The following is a 20,783-nucleotide window of genomic DNA, read 5'->3' on the forward strand; positions in this document are numbered from 1 at the left end:
AGCATGAGTGAAGAAGTCAGTCTCAAACATTTGCTAAAATATATAACTACGTACCATTATTTATAGCTATATTTTTGTTCACACATCATATCTGGTGCCTAACCTGCGTATTATAGAACCTACAAAACCAGACAATGGCTCTATAAGCAGATACACAAACTCAAGTAATTCTTTAAAGACGGTGATTTCAACAGCTCTACCACTGGGGGCAATTTCCTACTTATTGCCAAAAGGAATGTAAATGCACACCAGTTGACTCAAACACTTATAGCAAGTCAGAAGCATCCCAGGATACAGACCTAAAGAATGTAAATGTATCAAAGCAAATGAAATAAGAATGCCACAGAGAGACAATTTCATTTAAAAAGGGATGAGATTTTAAGTGTTTAAGTAAACAAAATTCTTACCTGAAAAGAAATCACCCTCAGCCTAGTAAAAATGCTATCAAATGGTAAATTAGTTAATGCAGTCAGAGGACCAAGATATACAGTCAATACATATGATTGATTCTATACTTACTGAACAATATATGCTCAGCCAAGTTGGCTATCAACTGTCTTCTAAAGGGCTCATTGGATAAATCCCTGGAATCACCCAGTGCAACCTCCGTACCTTCATCCACAACATCATTAGGGCTGAAGAAAGCATAAAAATAACGTACGGTGTGAAAACATCCAAGTCTTGTCAAACTAACCTACATTATCATCATTTACATACATTAAATCAACTATAATGCACAAATAAAAATCAGACATTCTAACAAGGATACAAAAACGTCTTTAAGCAGTACAAGTCCCACAAAGTTCTCATTAACTACTTTTCTCAACATATTCCAGACTCTTTCTTCATGTTAAACACATTCCTAGACCTTCTAAGAAAAGCAACACAGAGTTATTCACTTTGTTCTTTGGCTATTCAGACTTCTCCATTACATCAGACATGTCCCACAACCCTTTCCTTTAATGATAAGAGCAACAAAAAACATATTATGCAAACCTTTTTAGAATAGAGTTTTCAGTCCAGCTCTTTTGCATATTAAAGCAAGGGTATGGCATGGCATGACAATGCTTTAAAGACAAATGACTTACTCAAATTCTCTTTACAGGAACCAATTAGTACCACACAGGCTTAGACAAGCCATGCAAATTACTCAAATTAAATATAAAATAGTCTAAAATTCAGGAATATCTCCACAACACAGTTTCACATTTTGAGCAAAAGTAATTAACAGACGGGCGCTCACTGACAATAGCCCTGTCAATCACTGTATAGTGCTGAATCAGAAATCGTTAGTGAGTGAATGAATATGTGCCTTTCAACTTAGAGTAATTAGAAATAATATCTGGATTATGTGGGAGAGTTAAAAAAAAGATATGTTTTTAAATTGTCATTTTCTTTCCTTGTACAACACTCTTATAGAATTTAAAATTTATTTAAACCAATAAAGTTCACTTGAAATTATTCTAAAACTATACTGAATTTGAGCGAGAATGATAGCATTCCTATCATTTATTTGAACAGGATTCTACAGGAGGGATATATTCTTCAATGTCTTAGAATTGTATAGGATAGTTTAAAAATCCTAGAGTAAAATTTTCTAGTTTACAGGATTTTTCCGTAAGGGTTACATGGGAAACTATTTAATTATTCGTAAGGACATAACTACCAGACACTACTAGAAATAGATATTAATCCAAAAATACTACCAAAAAAGTTCCAGAAAAACATCCTACCGTGAAGGAAGTATAGCTGGTAACAGAGCTTGCTCCAAAGATAGCATGGCAGGTATAGGTTTTTGACTTTGGCTGTCTAGGTATTCCTGTAAATATAATACTTATTTGTACATTTTCCCATTAATTGTAGCATCCAACAGCTAATTTTGCTATCTTATTTGTACCAATCCAAAAAAAAAAAAAAAAGCAGCCACCATGAAAGAGTAAGTATAAAAAAATAAAGGTGAGACAGTGGGAAGATCACTACAGTTTCTTCACTGGTGCATTGGTGGTTCTGTCTGGAGTTGGCATCAGGTAGAGGAGAAGCTTTCCCTCTGAATAGAATTCTTAGTTTGGGGAAAATATTGCAATTAAAAAAAAAGCCACAAGACAAAAATTCCCTTGCACCACTTTGGCAGAAACTGCCTTGGGGACAGCTCCTGCACCGTTAAAGCGAATGGGAGTTTTTCCATTGATTTGAATGGGAGCAATATCAAGTCCCCAGTGGAGAAGCAGCATATGGATGACATTAACAGTCTTATACTGCCCTCCTCACAGACTCTAGCATACTGGGCATCTCCACAGATGAACACCACTACAGAAATTCTGGCAGTGACAAACTACAGGCAACAATGGGGAGACTGCTGTAAATTAGACTTCCCAGAATCCAGGCAGCAGGACGGTGTCTAAAAACCACCTTTGCCCCCCATCCTCTTGGCTGTATCTTCTGTGTTGTGTTTCTCAGGAGGTACAGCACATGACTGGACCGCAAGAATTCTACACTTTTAACAAATAACTAAAACTTCTGTCTTTAAAGGTTACCACTTAAGTTACTCCGACTTCAGGACGTTATTTTTCTTCTGGTTCCTATAAAGACTGGTTCGGCAAAAACATTTACCTTCAAGCAAAGCTACTTAAATAATTAGGGGTAAATTTTCACAGACAGCTCTCTACTCAGCTTAAACCACATGCTCACAAATACCTTACAGTAGTATATGTATATTACATCAACATCATTTCCGTTATCAAACTCAATCTGAGCAAAAAGATATCCAATTAATTTGACTGTGTCTACTTTCTATAAACCCAGGTTGAGTGGCAATGTCTGGGATGCCAAAATTAGCCTTGTTTTTCAAACTGAAATTCTGTACATTTTAATACATATTGCTGAATAAGACCTAAAAATAAAAAACTATTTGACAGTCAACTATTGTACAGGAAATATATTTCCCCATTTTTTTTTTTTTTGGTACAGCAATACACAATTGATCAGATGCCTCATTGGGAATTTTTACTTTCCGCTATTATTGATCACTGCTGGAAGAAAGATGCTGGCTTTATGTCCAATGACCCAGTCTGTCTGACATTATGTTATAACACTCGCATCTGTATTGGACTTCACACCATGGATGGACACCCTATGAATCTTCTCAGGTGTATCAAACAGTGATTTTTTGGAAAAACAGCTTCATTGCATTGATAGGCTGAAAACAGTACTTCTGTGCCAACAGTTTAGTTGTGGTTTCCTGAATTTTAAAGCAGCTAAGAATTCATAAGAACTTAAAGTGTTTTTATGGATATGAAACTTACTTTTAAGGAAAATGGTTGTGCAAAGTCTACTCTGACACATCCGTAATTCTTCCGCAGCATTCTGAAGACTCCTCTGGCTACGCTCCAAAGACTTTCATTCTTCTTAGGCTTCCCCTGCAAAACATTGAAAAGCAAAACCAATGTTCATTTGCAGTTAAAAGTTCATCGATATTTAACGGAAGCATAACCACAGTTACAATAAATCCAAGTCTTTTGACATGTAGCTTTAAAAGTCAAAGAGTAGAGCCATGACAAAAGCCTAGGGAATCATATGGCTTATTATTTGTATTTGTTAAGTGATGAATTTGTATCCAGTGATATACAAGACTCAAATGTCAAGATAGCTTTCTAGGTCAAGGACTTTCATGATTCATATTACTTTTCATTTTTAAATCTGACACAAAAAGTTTAAGCACTCATGGTATAGCAGCACTAGCACAAAAATTAGATACATTTTTATTTAACAAACAGAAAAGGCAACAAGGCAAGGCAATAAGTTTTCAGTTGCTCCTTACCAGCTGTTCATTGTTATAGTGACCTTCAATGATGCGATCATAGGAGATTCCCACAGGTATAATTAGTATGTCAGGGGTGGCATTTGTGAAGAGAGCATCTACCACCACAGATAAGAGACCTGCTCTGGCACAAGATGTTTTTCCACTCCGAGAACGTGTGCCTTCCAGGAATATCTCTAAGAACTGCTGCTGTCTAAGCAACTCTTCTATGTGCTAAAGGGATAGTGAGTAAAAGGAAAAAAAAACAACTAATGATACAGACATAGCCACATAGAAAGGCATTGTTCCTTATCAGCAATAGAATCCTCTTTACAAAACTGGAGCGGAGATCAATACAAATCTGCATGAATTATAACAGGAAATTAGTGTTTTACACAACCAAATTCTGATCCCAGTTACACTAATGTATATACAAAGTAATGCCACGGACTTTAAAAGGTCACACCAGCTGCAAAACCAAAAAGAAGCAACCTAATAATAATTAAATATTTTAAAGACAACTAAATTATTCTCTTCTCTGGATTTCCCAGTATGGCCCATCTTCTAAATTGCAAGTACATCTTTCTTTTTGTATCTTGAATAGTGCCAAGCACAACATCTGCACATACATAAACAAACAAAATTTCAACAATGTCAGTAGGGGTTACTCTCAGGAGTTCCCAAACTTTTGTACATGTATGGCAGGGTGGCATGAGAGCTTGCTGGAAATGATGTACCAAAATGCTTTAAAAAAGTATTTTGGTTTCAAATAAAAAAAAAGGTCATTCCATGCACTGCAGTACATCCTACAATGCCTAAGAAACAAACACTCTCCTGGACACTTTCAGCAATTTTGAGGAGTAACACTCTATTACCATGTCATCATAGTAGCTTTATTTAGCAGTGTGTTGAATACTGTGGTAACTGTACTCTCAGGTGGTGCACAGCTGGGTAGTTTTTTGCTGGGCCTAGCCTTCAGCTTGCACCAAACCATACAGCTCGAGCTACTTGGGGAGATTTTGCAAAGTTCCATATCACAGTGCCAGAGCTTCTCTCATCTGAAAAGACACCTGAGTGCAGAGCCGCTGCAAAAGCAGGGAGCGTGAGATAAAAAGGCCCCCACGCAGGGAGCTGCTGCAGGAGGTAGAGAAGGAAGGATTGTTGGCCAGATGCAGTGGATAAAAGCCTGGCTACAGGACTAAGGAGAGCTGCCTGTCTGTTCACCAGGGCAACAGCCAGCTGGCTATAATTTGAGCCTCCTCTCAGCAGGTGGAGCCACTGTGCAGCATGCCCAGCATTCTGCTGAGGAGCAAGATGCTTCATGGGGCTGAAGCCCCTCCAATTGCAGCCAAGACTCCCCACATCTCTCTATATCTGCCCTCTGAGCCCTCTGCCCTTTTGCACACGTGCACCCTTCTTTGTAATGGCGCTTCTCTTATTCTCTCCCAGAGCTTCTCAAAATATTTCATATTTTTCTCAATTTAAATTTTGTAAGACGGGAAGCAAAGTGAATTCTGGCTACTGTTCAATAATAATCCCGATAAAATTAGCAGGAATTTAAAATTTAGATTAGACAAGTTAAAAAGAGTCAATCCACTGAGTGTAGTTAATGGCATATCATAGCATATCAAGACAGCATTTATGACATTTAATTGTTTAACATGAAAGAAATAACGGCTGCCTCACTGTGTTTCTTTTTGATGCACTGTCTAAAAACTTGAAATGTTTACAAAGGATGTTATAAGTACAGCTGGTTGGGAACTTTTAGATTAAACCTTTTACGGAAAATGCTGATTTGACAAAACCAAAACTTCATGGAAACACAGCAGTTTCAATTCAACTTTCACCAGGAAGGTTTTCCATCATGAAGTTTCTGATCAATATGAGAGATCCCAGAATTGCACAATCTAGTATTAGGTCACTCTGCCTTTTAGACTAGGAACTTGAATTTAGGTTTTCCAGATCCCAGATGTGTGGTCTAACCGTAGGGCTACTGGCTATTCTAGAGTGGTCTCTTTTTTCACTACAAAATTTTGAACTGTCTTGATTTCATGCCACATCAGAATATAAACAAATGGCAAAACCTCAACATTTTTCACAAAATGAAATTCTTGCTTTCATGACAGCCCTAATTATAATTGAACATTTTAGGCTTCTTTAGAGATATTTCTAGACTCTATGGTAAAATATATTTAAATTAAACCTACTGAGGCCTAAAACAAATGTGGAAAAGTGTGCACATGTGGTACTTCAAACACCAATTAAGTATATGAACAAATACAATTTGGGAACTGCTGCTCTAGATTTACCTTCATATAAGTGAAATCAGAAACTGTCCCAGTAGGCCTAATTTTAGTGTTAATTTACACTGAGGGCAATCTCATATCCCCATTAGAGACTCACACAGGAAAAATTTGATCCTGACAGGTGCTGAATACCCTCAACTCTCATGCACTTCATAGGTTCAGGACCTCACTCAGCACAGAATTTACATTTTGTCTCTAATGTAACACACACACACACACTAAAATCAAGATAATAAACAATTTAACTTTCTCATCAGGCAATGCTGTTCAAATTAATGAAGTTACAGAGAACAAACTTACATTTTCCCATCTCTGTGACGATTCAAATTGCATATTTGCAAATTAAGAAAAGATACATACCACATACAGCAAAGCTCTATAAAGGACATCTTTACGTCCATTAGGGTTCTCATCCAACCTCCTTCGAATGAAAAAGCCTCCCAGCTTGCGGATCAATGTGCTACAAATCAACAAATGATTCTATTCACTGATTTTAGTCAAATATGAGAAGAGTGGAACGTATAAACCAGCCAACAGCTTCAGGAAAAAATTAGATGAGGCAGAACAATGTGCATATCTCAGCCATTCTCCCTCAAATGAAAGAGAGGAAGAATGTTCTAGTGGTTAGGGCACTAGTCTAGGACCCAGGTTCAATTCCCTGTTCTGCCAAACTCCCTGTGTGACCCTGTCAAATGGGATTAAGAGCACTGCCCTCCCTCACAGGGATGTTGAGAGGATAAATACATTACAAATTCTATGGTGCTCAAATTCAACAGTGATGGGAGCCATATAAATACCAAAGATAGATAGCTAGAGGGTGCTCTGTGAGAATTCTAGTCCCCACATTACTGCCAAATTTCAAAAGCTTATGTGAGTGTTCTCAATCTTTCAACACTTGACATAACTTAAATACTGCAGCCCTCATCTTTGTAACTTAAACAGCCCTCAGTGTTCAAAGTTCTGTGTTGCCTGCCACCAACTGAATACACAATTTCCCCCAAATCCCAATGAGTCTCCATAGATGAAGGGGAACAAATGCTCTTAAACTTGTGCTATCCTCCATTTATCAGGATTTCTTCATACACCCCTTCCTCAGAACGACTCAGTAATTAAGTCTCAACACAATATTCTTCCTTTTCCAATTTCCTTAACAAAGAATGTCTCTAAAGGATTTTGCAAGACTCTCTCTTGAATAATACCAAGTAAGACCAAAGTAAAGCTAGATAGGACCGAAGTAAATTCCAAGGTATGACCACAATGACTAAATTCCCTTATCACAAATCCTAAACATTTGGGGCAGATCCTCAGCTAGTGTGGAGCTATGACAATATACACCAACTGAGCATATGCCCCTTGGCTTCATTTTTGAGAGCAAGTTATAGTTTAGCTCAGCATATTATCCTTACCTGAAGATGGGGATGTTGAGGTTATTCCCTGCAGCAATGTATGGTGCTTTGATGTTATGGCAGAAAAGAACAAATGTAAGGAGCAAATAGTCGATGTGAGATTTGTGAACAGGCAAGAAGATAAGAGGCAAATTCATCTATTCGGGGAAGGGAGAAAAAAGATGAAACAAAATTAATGGGATACTCTGGAGCAAAGAGAAGATTACTCACCTTGTGAAGTAACTGAGGTTCTTCGAGATGAGTGTCCCTGTGGGTGGCTCCACTCCAGGTGTAGATGCATCCCTGCACCTTCACTCGGAGAGTTTTACAGCAGCGCCCATATGGGTCGCGCACTTGTGCACTGTTGTCTGTTGAAGTGTCGCGTGTCCGACACATACTTCTCAGTTCCATCTCCGCCTCAAAGCCTGTATCCAGCTCCGAAGCAGAAGGAGGAGGATGCATAGTGGAGCACTCACAGGGACACTCATCTCTAAGAACCTCAGTTACTGCACAAAGTGAGTAACCTTCTCTTCTTCAAGAGATGTCCCTGAGGGTGCTCCATTCCAGGTGACAGTAAAGCAGTGCCCTTTAGGATGGTAGGGGCTTCGGAATAGGAAATAAAACAGCGGAAAGTACCGCCCGGCCAAGTTGAGTCTCTGTTTTACGGCCTTGCATGACAGCATAATGTTTGGCAAAAGTGTGTTTGGATGCCCTGGTTGCAGCCTTGCAAATGTCTATCAATGGGACATTGTTTAGAAACGCTGTGGACATTGACAGGGACCTCGTGGAATGCACCCTAATGGTTGCTGGAAGCTGAGCGCCTTTTAGCTGATAACATAGTCAAATGCATCCTTATATCAATTTAGAGAGCCGCTGTGTGGATATGGGAGCTCCCTTGGACCGTTCCGCTATGGATACGAAGAGTTTAGGAGTAGCCTGAAATGGTTTAGTTCTGTCCAGATAAAAGGCCAAAGCCCTTCTAACATCCAGCATGTGCATAGTTGCCTCGAACGAATTCGCGTGTAGCTTGGGGAAGAAAGTTGGGAGCTGCAGAGGTTCATTAATGTGGAAGGATTAGTGCACCTTGGGTAAAAATTTGGGATAGGTGTATGACGTTTCACTCTATACGATTTTCTGAAAATATGCTAATGAGTTTAAATATAATGTAACTGAAATATACTTCATGCAAAAGTCTCTTGTAAAGTATCATTACAAAGCTTATAAACTACTGTGCATGGTCAACCTATTTGTATAAATGTATCACTCTTATATCTGAAACTAGAAATATGAAATATAACTCTGAGGGCCTATTGTAATTATGCAAAGTGTGAGCTATTAATGGTGGTTTGGACTCTCGATGACTCCCATTAATCAGGACAATTGTCTTTAGATGGCTCTGTTTTACTGGTAAGTCTTCCTGTATGTGTGTGTGCTGGCAAATGGGTAATGAAGTCTTACAGTGACATGTGATCATGTCACCTGAACTGGAATCCATCTTTAACCTGGTGCTTTTCCATTAAGAAGGAAGGATGGGAACCCAGAGGGACAAAGGATTCCCGCCTTATGCAAAAGATGTATAAATGGGTGGAAGAGAACAGAGGAGGCAGCCATCATGAGGAATCCCCTAGCTACCACCTGAGCTGGAACAAGGGCTGTACCAGGGGAAAGGACTGTGCCCAGACTAGGAAGGCGTCCAGTCTGTGAAAGAAACTTATTGAAACATCTCTCAGGGTGAGATTTTATCTGTACTCGGTTGTATTACTGTATTAGGCTTAGATTTGCGCGTTCTATTTTATTTCACTTGGTAATTCACTGTGTTCTGTCTGCTACTACTTGGAACCACTTAAATCCTACTTTCTGTATTTAATAAAAATCACTTTTTACTTGTTAATTAACTCCAAGTATGTATTAATACCTGGGGGGGGGGGGGGAAGGGGGCAAACAGCTGTGCATACCTCTCTATCAGTGTTATAGAGGGCAAACAATTTATGAGTTTATCTGTATAAGCTTTATACAGGGTAAAACGGATTTATTTGGGGTTTAGACCCCATTGGGAGTTGGGCATCTGAGTGTTAAAGACAAAAATACTTCTGTAGTTTGCTTTCAGTTAAGTCTGCAGCTTTGGGGCACATGGTTCAGACCCTGGGTCTCTCTGTTGGAGCAGACTGGCATGTCTGGCTCAACAGGACTGGGTACCAGATTCCCAGGCTGGCAGGGAAAGCAGGGGCAGAAGTAGTCTTGGCACATCAGTTGGCAGTTCCCAAGGGGGTTTCTGTGATCCAACCCGTCACAGGGTGCGTAACATAACTTTGTCCTTAAGAAAGATAGTATAAAGGGGGTTGGCCATAAGCGCCTCTATCTCCCCCACACATCTCGTGGATGTGATGGCAACCAGAAAGGAAACTTTCATGGATAGATGTAACAAGGAGCAAGTTGCCAAAGGTTCAAACAGTTGACAAGTCAGGGCAGTTAGCACAAGATTTAAGTCCCAAAGTAGTAGGAGGCCTCATGTCCGGACAGAGGGTGTGGATGCCTTTGAGGAATTGTTTGGTGATAGGGTGAGCAAAGATTGAGGCGTCATCAATCTTTTGGTGGAAAGCAGTGATTGCCGCTAAGTGAACCTTCAGTGAGCTAATGGAAAGGCTCAGCTGGTTAAATTCTAAGAGATAGTCTAGTATCATCAGGAGAGGAGCAGATGCAGCGTATGCTTGTTTTGTGGTGCACCATGTCATGAATCTCTTCCACTTGTGTATGTAAGTGGAGCGCGTGGAGAGCTTTCTACTGTGGAGGAACCTGTTCAACCTGTTCTGAGCAAGTTAGTTCGTCATGAGAGAGCCATAAAGCAACCACACCTTGAGCTGTAGCATTGCAAGTTGGAGTGCTGCAGTTGTCCCTCCCGTTGTGTAAGTAGGTCTGGGTGGAGGGGAAGAGTGACCGGGGGTTGTGCTGACATGCCTGTCAAGAAGGGGTACCACGGCTGTCTCGGCCATGTAGGGGCTATTAGAGGGATGGGCAAACTTTTTAGCCCGAGGGACATGGCTGGGTATGGAAATTGTATGGCGGGCCATGAATGCTCACAAAACTGGGGGTTAGGGTATGGGAGGGGGTGAGGGCTCCGGATGGGGGTGCTGTTGACTGGCCAAAGAGTAGCACCTTGTATTGATAGTGGTCCATGTCTAATGTAAATCTGAGAAACCGCCTGTGAGCGGGGTATATCACCACATGAAAATAGGCATCTTGGAGGTCAAGGGCTGAAAACCAGTCCCCCTGTTCCAGCGCTGGTATTATAGTTGTTAGAGTGACCATCCAAAATATTTGCTTCCTTATGGACTTGTTTAATCACCTGAGGTCAAGGATGGGTCATTGTCCCTGCTTTTTTTTTGCATTAAAAAGTAGTCGGAGTAAAATCCTTTTCCCTTGTGTTGTTCAGGGACCAACTCTACTGCCGCCAATTGGAGGAAATGTTCTACCTCTTGGTGCAACAGTAGTTCATGAGAGTGGTCCCTGAAGGGTGGGTGGCGAGCATGGAAAGGAAAGTGATGTATAGCCCAAGTGGAGGACTTCTAGGGTCAGTGGTAATAGCTGCCCACTTGATGTAGAAGGGGCGTAAACAGTTTCCAAAGACCTAGATGATAGTACCATGCGTTGGAACCGGCGAGAGGTCTTCTAGGCCCTCAACCAAAGCTTCAAATTTGTTTATTGGAGGAAGGAGGCTGAGACGCCACTGCTGGTGGTGGGTGACGACGTTGTGGCCTTTGTCTTCGCAGCTGTTGTTGTTGCTGCTCGTATGGTCTCTGCTGAGTATAAGAAGCATATCTGGGGTGTTGGTATGGTTGATACCGGTATTGTCTTCTCCTCGTAGCAGGGGCATGGATGCCGAGGGACCAGAGTGTGGCTCAATTCCTTCAGAGTGTGAAGAACCTCGTTGGTCTTAGCAGTGAACAGCTTCTCTCCATCTAATGGGAGGTCCTCCACTGTATTCTGTATTTCGCAAGGGAACGTGGAAGATGTGAACCGCAACACCCTCCGCATGACTATGGCTCTGGATCTGGCTGCAGTGTCAGCAGCATCTAGCGATGGTTTGGCCTTCGGAGACTAATGATTTTAACTGTTGTCATTCTGGCGGCGAAGAGACATCAATAAAATCATTAAACTTAGCATAGTTCTTATGGTCATACTAGGTCGAATCATTGGACTCTCTGAATTGGAGAGTAGAGGAAGCAGAGACTTTTTGTCAGAAGAAGTCTAGCCTCTTGCTCTCCTTGTCCCTAGGGGCAGATCTGAAATGTTGTTGCTTGCCCCTTCGGTTGGCCACCTCTAACACCAGTGAATTAGGAATTGGATGTGTAAATAAAAATCTGGATCCCTTAGATGGGATGTAGTATTTTTGATCAGCCCTTTTACAGGTAGATAGTGTTTGCCAAACTGTTTCTGTCAGGTCCACGATAGTAGCATTAATGGGGAGTGCTATTTTAGAGGAGGAAGAAGTTTGTAAGATGTCGGTTATCTCATGCTCAGTTTCCAACACCTCCTCAAAGGCGATCTTAAGTTTGTCAGCCACTCTTTTAAACAGGTCCTGAAACTGGGAAAAATCATCAGCTATCATAGGTAGTGGAGGAATTATAGCTTCATCAGGAGAAGAGAAGGAATTAGTGGGTGGCAAGGTGTCCGAGGTAGTATCTACTGCCTGCTCTGCCATGGGGTCCCCCATATGTCCTCCTCTGCCCTGTATGAAGGTGGAGGTGGGATTTAGATGCTTCCCTATGAGGGGTAGGGTCTCTGTTGTGATGTCTTCTATATGACCACCAAGGGCTCCAATAAGGCCAGTGGCCTGGATAGGGCATGAGAGGTCCCATCCATGGGTGTCCATACCAGGGAGGCATGTCATGGTCATAGGATGATCGAGACCTGAGTGGTGTAGCAGTCATGGGTATTCTGACAAGGGAAGAGTGGTGAGGGGAGAATAACCCTTCAGCCTCATCGCCCTCATCACTGGAGAATCACAATGGAATTGGAGATAGGTGCTGATGTGGAACTGATAGTCTCGGGGAAATGTCGGTACCGAAGAGAGGAGACTGTGGAATGGATGAGACAAATCCCTATGATACAGAAAAAGGAGTGGCACCGATGGTGTGGGTGCCATGAGAAGTGTTATCTGCACCGTCAGTACGGAGGGCTGCATGGGTGCCAGTTACGCTGATGTTGGCACTGCGGTTCTGGAGGTTTTAGGTTGCTGTGCCGAGGCAGGAGCGGTCGCCAGTGCCATCTCCGTAAGAGGTGCTGGCAGTGCTGTGGTGGAGCCTGACAACTTGGAGCCATTAGCTTCGGTACCGGGGCGGACGGTGCCGATGGAAGTCATCTTGCGGACGGTGCCAGAAGTGCTGTTAGCACTGATGAGAGTGATCTCATTGGTGACCGTTTTTTACTGGTCTGCACTCTATGAGACAATACAGAAAGTGTTATTTTGGGGACCTAGGTAGTGAAGGAGCCGGTGACCCAGGGGGCTGTTGTCCTGGGTCGGCGGCCGGTCTCAGGAACTTGTCCATGAGTATGAGTTTCAGCCTCAGGTCCCTGTCTCTTCGTGCCCTGGCTTTAAGTTTGCTGCAATGGGCACACTTCCAGGGAACTTGAGATTCACCCAGACAGCGAACACATTGTCTCTACGTTGCCTCTCTACATGAGGTACACCGTTGGAAACCTGGTGAGCCTGGCATAACAGTGGCTAGTATCTAACTATGGGTTGAAAGAAAAAAAAAAAAGGGGGAGGAGGGGGGCGCAGAAAGGAATAAAGAAAGAAATGAAACTTGGCACTAAAATACCAATTATATAAACTGGCTAACACTAAATAACTATTTACTAACCTGATTAAAAACTAGATATGAACAGGACTGTGGAGTTCCGTCTCAGGCCAGAGGAATTCGGGTCGTGCACGCGACACTTCAACAGACAACAGCGTGTGAGCCAGGCATTGCGCGTGCACGACCCATACGGGCACTGCTGTAAAATTCTCCGAGCAAAGGCGCAGGGACGCACCTACACCTGGAGTGGAGCACCCACAGGGACACCTCTCGAAGAATATTGTCTTCTAAAATTTCTGTACCGAGTAACACCTTAGCTTAGTAAAACTGAAGGAATTTCAGTTTACACTTCTCCACTTATTTGCTTTGGCAGTGAGAACAGACTAGGCAATTGCACTAGCAATGTTTGAACTGTAGGCACTGAAGGGAGCAGTAGAACAACATTAGCAGGTTTTTCAGACTTACAGTATAATGCAAGTACAAGACAATTATTTGAGATGTGCCAAAATTTTCCACTGTCATTGTAAACAGGTTGTTGACTTGTTTTGTAAAAAGGTAACAACTTTATCTATAGCAATTTTCCCAGGCATTATACTCCAAAATGCTAACAGGGTAACTGATTACATAAGGAAAAAAACTACAATTTTATTGTCACTGCATACTAACTATGCAATGTTGCACAAAGTCTCCAAATACTCTCAGTAAAGTTCCTTAGAAATCAATGGTGCCTCTCTCTCATTTCAGTGCAATGGGTCATATAGCATATGGGTCATATAGCACCTTTCTATGGTAAATTCTGCATGAAAGGTGTAGAAATTTCAGGATATTGTGAAATGGGAGGGGCAAGGAGACTGGCAGAACTTGAAAGGATGCTTATAATAAATTTAAATAAATAAGCAAGCAGTAGGTGAGGCACTTTGCAAACAAGTATGAAGACCAGGTTATTCCATGAAGTCTAAATAAATTACTAAACTTTTTATACATATATTAGCCTGCAGCTGTATCAGCCTGGGGGAGGAGAAGGAAAACATTCTACAGTGGGTCACATCAGACATAACACTAAAAAATGATCCTGAAACTTGAGACAAAACCAGAACTTGGCTTGGTCTTTTAGAGTGATGAGAACACACAGCGGAAAGAGCACAAATATCTATAGTACACCTCTACCCCGATATAACGCGATCCAATATAACACGAATTCGGATATAATGCAGTAAAGCAGTGCTCTCGGGGGGGCAGGGCTGTGCGCTTCAGCAGATCAAAGCAAGTTCAATATAACGCTGTTTCACCTATAACATGGTAATATTTTTTGGCTCCCAAGGACAGCGTTATATCGGGATAGAGGTGTATCTAGGATTATCTAATAGAAATGGGGCTGCTGTACAGAATAGGATCTGAACTGGGGCCTGATTCTGATGTCATTTAGACTGGTATAACTTCATTGACTTCAATAGAGTCACTCCTGATTTACAGTGAAAAAACCATCAGAAGTTTCCCCATGTCTTAAGAGTTTATGTAATTTTCTTACCTTGGTGGCTGCTTTGACCATCTCCAATTGGCCTTTGTGGATCTGAATGTTCCAAAAGAAGCTGTTAAATAATTTCAGTAACACCCAACCAGTCAACCTAAGGGTGAAAAATGTTAAACCCAAGAGAAGTTTAAGTTTCATTCAAAGTGGCCTTCCTGTTGTATTGCTTTTATAACCAATACTGTCTCACAGAGATGTAGAGTTTGCAACACCAGCTGTTCAGTGGAGTTGTTGTGGGCATAATCAGGGAGAATTCCTTCCTAACATCTCTAGTGATCAGCTTGCACTCTGAAGCATGAAATTTGACCATTCCTATCTTAAGATTCATAACTAAAGAAAAATATTGTTAAATGGACTAATGATGGTAAGTTACTGCAGCAAGATGCTTAAGCTGATTTAGGCAAAAACAATAGAGGGTACCTTTGGGCTGATAGCAAGCAGCTTAATTCAGAAAAAAAAAGTATATTTTATCATACTATTTGAAACTTGAAAGCCCACAGATTCTTCGTGTTCAAATATGAGAGTATGATTACACTTCATTTTTAAGGCTAAAACCTATAACCCTCGTGTTTTGGGGTGGCATTAGGGTCAGCATTAAAATAGGAATCTTAGGCAGGAAGTGACTGCTGTGCTCATGTATAAGGGCAAAGACTGGGGATCCTTCCCCCGATGCTAGGGAAACATAACCATAGTTTGGTGAACTATTTTTATTACCTGATCAAAGCAGGTGAGATGTTTGCTACCATTTCTTGGAGAATCCTTCTAGCTTTTTTCTTCACTTTGCTGATGGCCTTGAGGTCCGGCTGAGTACCTGCAGCACTTAATACAGAAGCCTCCTCTACAATGGCTTTCTGCACTCTGATTTTAAAAATAAAACACAAGACAGTTCTGTAACAAATGAGTACAACTTATTGACAGTTGCTAGAAGGAATGAACTAGGGCAATTCTATGGTATAACTATCATAGTAAGTTTGAAGATGAAAAGAAACGTACATCAACATGCTTTGTGTTTCATTTGCCATACACTGAAATTCGATGGTCATCTAAGTTTTGGTTAAATACTTGTAAAATGAAATGGACCAATCCACAGGTAAACTGGTATCAGCTGGTCATTGATTTGCAGATACATATTAAAAGTTACAAATACAGAGGCAAATATCACTGGCTATCAAAGTTAACCCTTGACAGAGTATGGCAAGTGCTGGCCTTTAATAAGTTTCTCCATTCTAACAACACATCTATAGAATATAAAATTTTATAAGCAAGGGTCTGAGAGCTCTCAGATCAATGGCTGATCAAAGCATTCCTTAAATTTGTGCAAGTATTCCTGGATATTATGGAAGTCGGCTCAGAAACTGAGTGAATTATGAATCCAACTATAAACATTAGCTCAAAAAGCTACTACAGACTGAGAGCATAAACTGCAGATCCACCTCTTGATAGAAGGAGTAGGGCCTATTATGGTTGCCTCTTGTTTTGTGCAGAGATTTTTTTTAAAAATCTGTAATTAAATAAAAAGACAATATTTCTATTTTTCGTTTTTACTGATTTAGCAAACTCCACTTATCTTAACTGAAAGATTCATGCAGTTAATAGTTTACACTTCTATAGCACGTGCCATGTTAGGTTCCCAAAGTGCTTTACAAATATTAATCAAACTTCACAAAAATCAGTTAAATAGGTTCGCTTTAATGGGGGGGGGGGGGAGGGGGAAATGAAGCAAGAGATTAAGGAACTAAGTGAGCTTCCGTACTTGTCCAAGGTCACACAGCAAATCTGTGGCAACAGAACACTAATCACCCAACAACCTGTCTTGTACTTAAAAAAAATTTCTCAGGTACGGCCCAACCCTGGAAAGTGCTGAGCACTCCCACTGATTTCAAGGGGAGTAAAACATGCTAAGCCTTTTGCAGAATTGGACTGAAAGAGTGAATGTGCTGTAGAGTTTCTTTTGCTTCTTTTTAATCCAGTTATAGTACTAGAGGGGAACAAATCCTGAGTTAACAATTAGCTTGATCTTTCATTTGGAGTATATTATCGGAGACCGAAGAGAATTATCTCTAAAAGATCCTTCCCAAAAATTCAGAACAAATTCCAAGAAAGAAGTTCTTGGGGATTAGAATACAATGAACGTTTCCCCTTTTACAAGCCTTCATTCCAGTTACACTAAGAATATCTGACACATTATGAACTTTGATCTAGGTTGCTCCAGACTGTTATGTGAAATGCCACTTTCCTATTATTTTTAAATTTTTCAGCTTACGATCATCTCAGCTGATCATTCATTATTAGCTGAAAGCTATAAATAGGGCCCTACCAATTTCACGGCCGTAAAAAAAACGCGCCACAGACCATGAAATAAGCCCTTCCCCATGAAATCCAATTTCCCCCTGATGCTAGGACCCCCGCAGCCAACAAAGTTCCTAGCTCCAGTTGGGCTGGGGAGGGACAGGACTGGAGGATACTCTGCAGCTTGAGGTCTTCAAACCACAATTTGAGGACTTCAATAACTCAGACATAGGTTAGGGGTTTGTTACAGGAGTGGGTTGGTGAGATTCTGTGGCCTGCATTGTGCAGGAGGTCAGACTAGATGATCATAATGGTCCCTTCTGACCTTAAAGTCTATGAGACTCAGCCATCCCCTGCACAGCTGCTCGGGGGACGGGGGAGAGGGAAGAGACCAGACCCACCTCGGGTGCCTCCCGCTGCTGCAGGACGCTCTGGGACAGAGTTGGGTCCGATCTTCCCTGTGCTGCTGGGAGCACCCCAGCTCCTAGCTGCTAGTCCAGGCAGGGCTGAGGGGGCAGGACAGCACTTGCTCTTTCCCTGCAGGGCTGTTTTTGGGTATCTGTCCCAAATGCAGAGAGCTCCACACCACCTCCACCCCACTTGCTTCCTGTCCCCCTCCCTTTGCAGCTGCCTGGTGGGGAGGGGACACTGACACTTTAGCTCAGCAAATCACACACAGGGCTCAACTCACTGACTGGAAGAAATGAACACTGGGGAGGTTTTGCAGTGTAGTGATCTCAATTGACTGTCTATAAAAAGCCATGTGAAATTACTGTAAATTGATTGTCCAAAGTAAAACAAAAACCTCAAAAGTGATTACTGCAGCGGATCCTGTGAAAGGATTTGGAGACCAAATTCTACATGCTGATGGTGACAAACTATTTTGTACAAGCTGCAATGTTTCGTTGGATCACACATGCCGGGCAATGGTTCAGCACCACAGACTCAGAAACCCATCAAAGCAGAAAGAGGGCTGCAGATAGTGCATTACTGGTAAACAAAAAGTTAAAAAAAACAAAACACATTTCTTCTCTTTTTAAGAAGGTGACAGAGAGCTCCAAGACTTGACATTTAGGTGGATGCATTTGCAAGTGCTAATATGCCATTGGATAAACACAATCACCCAAAGCTGCGTGAGTTCATTCAACGGAACGTACAAAATGTCGGTTGCTTACAAAGTGCAAATAAGCTATGACAGGACTACCATCCAAAGAGTCTTTTGCAATTATTTTGGATGAGTCCACAGATGAGCAAGACAACTAAGTACTGCATGTTTGGTTTGATTTTATTTCTGACAAGGCCAAAGATATACTGACAGGAAAGCTAACAACGATGTTGGCTGACTGCATTTATTTGGATGCTTTGAACTAAACTACAGTTTCCCAAGCGATAATTAAAACTGTCTTAAAATACTTTGTCAAAGTTTGCACTGTATCTGTTAGAGAGAGATCTATCTATATCTCATAGAACTGGAAGGGACCCCAAAACGTCACTGAGTCCAGCCCCCTGCCTTCACTAGCAGGACCAAGTACTGATTTTGCCCCAGATCCCTAAGTGGCCTCCTCAAGAACTGAACTCACAACCCTGGGTTTAGCAGGCCAATGCTCAAACCACTGAGCTATCCCTCCCACCAAGGCAACTTACATGACAAAATCTTTCAGATTGGTTCTCCAATGTCTAATGCCAAATGCTGCCCATATTAGAGGTAATGCACATATAATTTCTCTTGTCCGGGAGCTGTGGAGATGTGAGTTTGGTAAAGCTGAGAAACTGGTCAGCTACATTAAAAAGATCTTCAAAACACTGCCCTAGCTGCAAACTTAGATAAAGGCAGCACATTGCACACACAACTGAAATGACTGAAATTGGGGAACAAAGAATTGCACTGCCCCAAGAGCCAGTAATGACTCGTTGGAACTCCTGGGTTTGGGCTGTACAAAACCATACAGCTCACCTGAAGTACTCCTCTGAGTTAGTCTCAGAAGAGCTGAAACTTACACCAAAAATGTAGGTTTTAACAGAACTGTCAACCCTTCTAAATGATGCTCAGCTGAATGAGGAAGTTCAGTTCGTTGCCAAGAATGCCACAGGACTCATGAACTTAATCACTTGGTTTGAATCTCAACATGTCACAATCCACCAAGCGTACAACAAAGTAATGGATGTACTGTTCTGGGCTAAAGCACAGGCAAACGAAAATTGCTCTGACAATGCTGAGTTAAATGCCAGTGCTCAGCAGGTGTTTTCTTAAATAGCAAAGAAGCTCAGACAATAACTACTGCTATGGGGAAGAGTCAAGTGATGTAGCAAAAATGGCTTAAAAGTTTCAACAACCTGCAGCAGGGTTCCTAAAAGCAGTGTATATTTTTGACCATGCACAAACACACCTGTTGTTGGTGGATTTAACCTTGCTTAATGCAATCCCTGGCTTTGATAAGAATTGTAAGCTGGAGATGCCTGCTCACAAAACTATTGTGAAAGACCTGGACTGTAGTTTGCCTGTGCTACAGTTTTGGAACTCAGTGGAAGGCAGAATCCCCCATCTTGCAAGGCAGGCTCGGCACTGTCTGACAATTCCAACGAACTCCAGGGATGCAGAGAGAGCAGTGTCTAAACACAGGCAGGTGTTCAGTACAGAGACAGGGAACGAAGAAAGACACTGTTGCTGGATGCTCCATGCTGACATTCAATAAATGACATTTGAAACCAGAACGTACGTACGTACGTGAGAGAGTGAGAGAGATCTTAACGCTGTGGTTCTCAAGTTTGAAGCTACCAGTTGAGCTCACTACCATACTAAAGTGTCTCAGATGCCCGTATCTACCAATCAGGGAGTTGAGCCTTGAGTGTTATTTGCTGCTGTAAAGTGTCAATCAATCAATCCTGTCAAGTTCATGTGTCCTTTATTTTATTGAAACAAGCTAATAATTGCATCTGGAAGGGGGGGGGGGGGTGCACCTTGTACAGTAATCCCTCCCTCTACAGAGCAATGTGGGCAAGAAGTGAAAGGGGGTGTTGCAGAGCTTTCTGCAGGCAGGAGAGGCACCAAGAGCAGCCGTGCAGAGGAAGAGCAAGTCTTGTCCCTCCCCAGGGCAGCCAGGACTAGTAGCTAGGAGCCCCTGGCTATGCCGCTCCCAGCAGCATGGGGGAAGATCAGACCCACCTCCACCTCTGGGAACCTTCTGCGGCTACAGGAAGCTCCGTGGTTGCTGCCTTCAGAGTCCAGCTTGGAAGGCAGCACAGAAGTGAGGGTGGCAATCCCATGAGCCCCCTACAACAGGTTTGTGACACAGACCCCAATCCCCTTTTGGGTCCAGACCCCCACGGTTACAACACTGTGAAATTTCAGACTTAAACATCTGAAAATGTAAAATTTACCTATTTTCAAATCCTATGGCCATGAAATTGACCATAATGGACCGTGAATTTGGTAGGGCCCTAGTTATATAGATCTACTATGAACCTGGTACCAAAAGCTGCAAAGGGCTCCATAATAGTTTATTATACTCAGAGCTTGTCCACACGGGATGTTAATGTGAACCTATAGCACACCAGCTTGCTATGCACTAATGTCCCATGCAGACAAGCCCTTAATATTAAGTTTATTGTGTCTGTCCCAGCAGTCACTCCAAAGATATGGAGGCTGAAATTTAAAAACCCCACCCTCCCATAACTATTCTA

The 20,783-nt window shown here is 41.8% G+C and overlaps 1 protein-coding gene across 4 annotated transcripts in view; it reads right to left on the reverse strand.

Annotated features, from left to right (window-relative positions):
* Nucleotides 1-20,783, reverse strand: part of GPAM (glycerol-3-phosphate acyltransferase, mitochondrial) — a 49,056-nt gene that overhangs the window by 17,365 nt on the left and 10,908 nt on the right. For all 4 annotated transcript variants that reach the window (XM_039547884.1, XM_039547885.1, XM_039547887.1 and 1 more), the window contains 8 exons: nt 15,528-15,671; nt 14,814-14,910; nt 7,509-7,645; nt 6,463-6,562; nt 3,818-4,030; nt 3,303-3,416; nt 1,734-1,819; nt 520-635 (listed from right to left, as the gene is read on the reverse strand). In XM_039547884.1, coding sequence (XP_039403818.1) covers nt 520-635; nt 1,734-1,819; nt 3,303-3,416; nt 3,818-4,030; nt 6,463-6,562; nt 7,509-7,645; nt 14,814-14,910; nt 15,528-15,671 — 1,007 coding nt within the window. The remainder of the gene's footprint in view (nt 1-519; nt 636-1,733; nt 1,820-3,302; nt 3,417-3,817; nt 4,031-6,462; nt 6,563-7,508; nt 7,646-14,813; nt 14,911-15,527; nt 15,672-20,783) is intronic.

The sequence above is a fragment of the Mauremys reevesii genome, linkage group 7 (genome assembly GCF_016161935.1).
Source record: "Mauremys reevesii isolate NIE-2019 linkage group 7, ASM1616193v1, whole genome shotgun sequence".
Classification (NCBI taxonomy): Eukaryota; Metazoa; Chordata; order Testudines; family Geoemydidae; genus Mauremys; species Mauremys reevesii.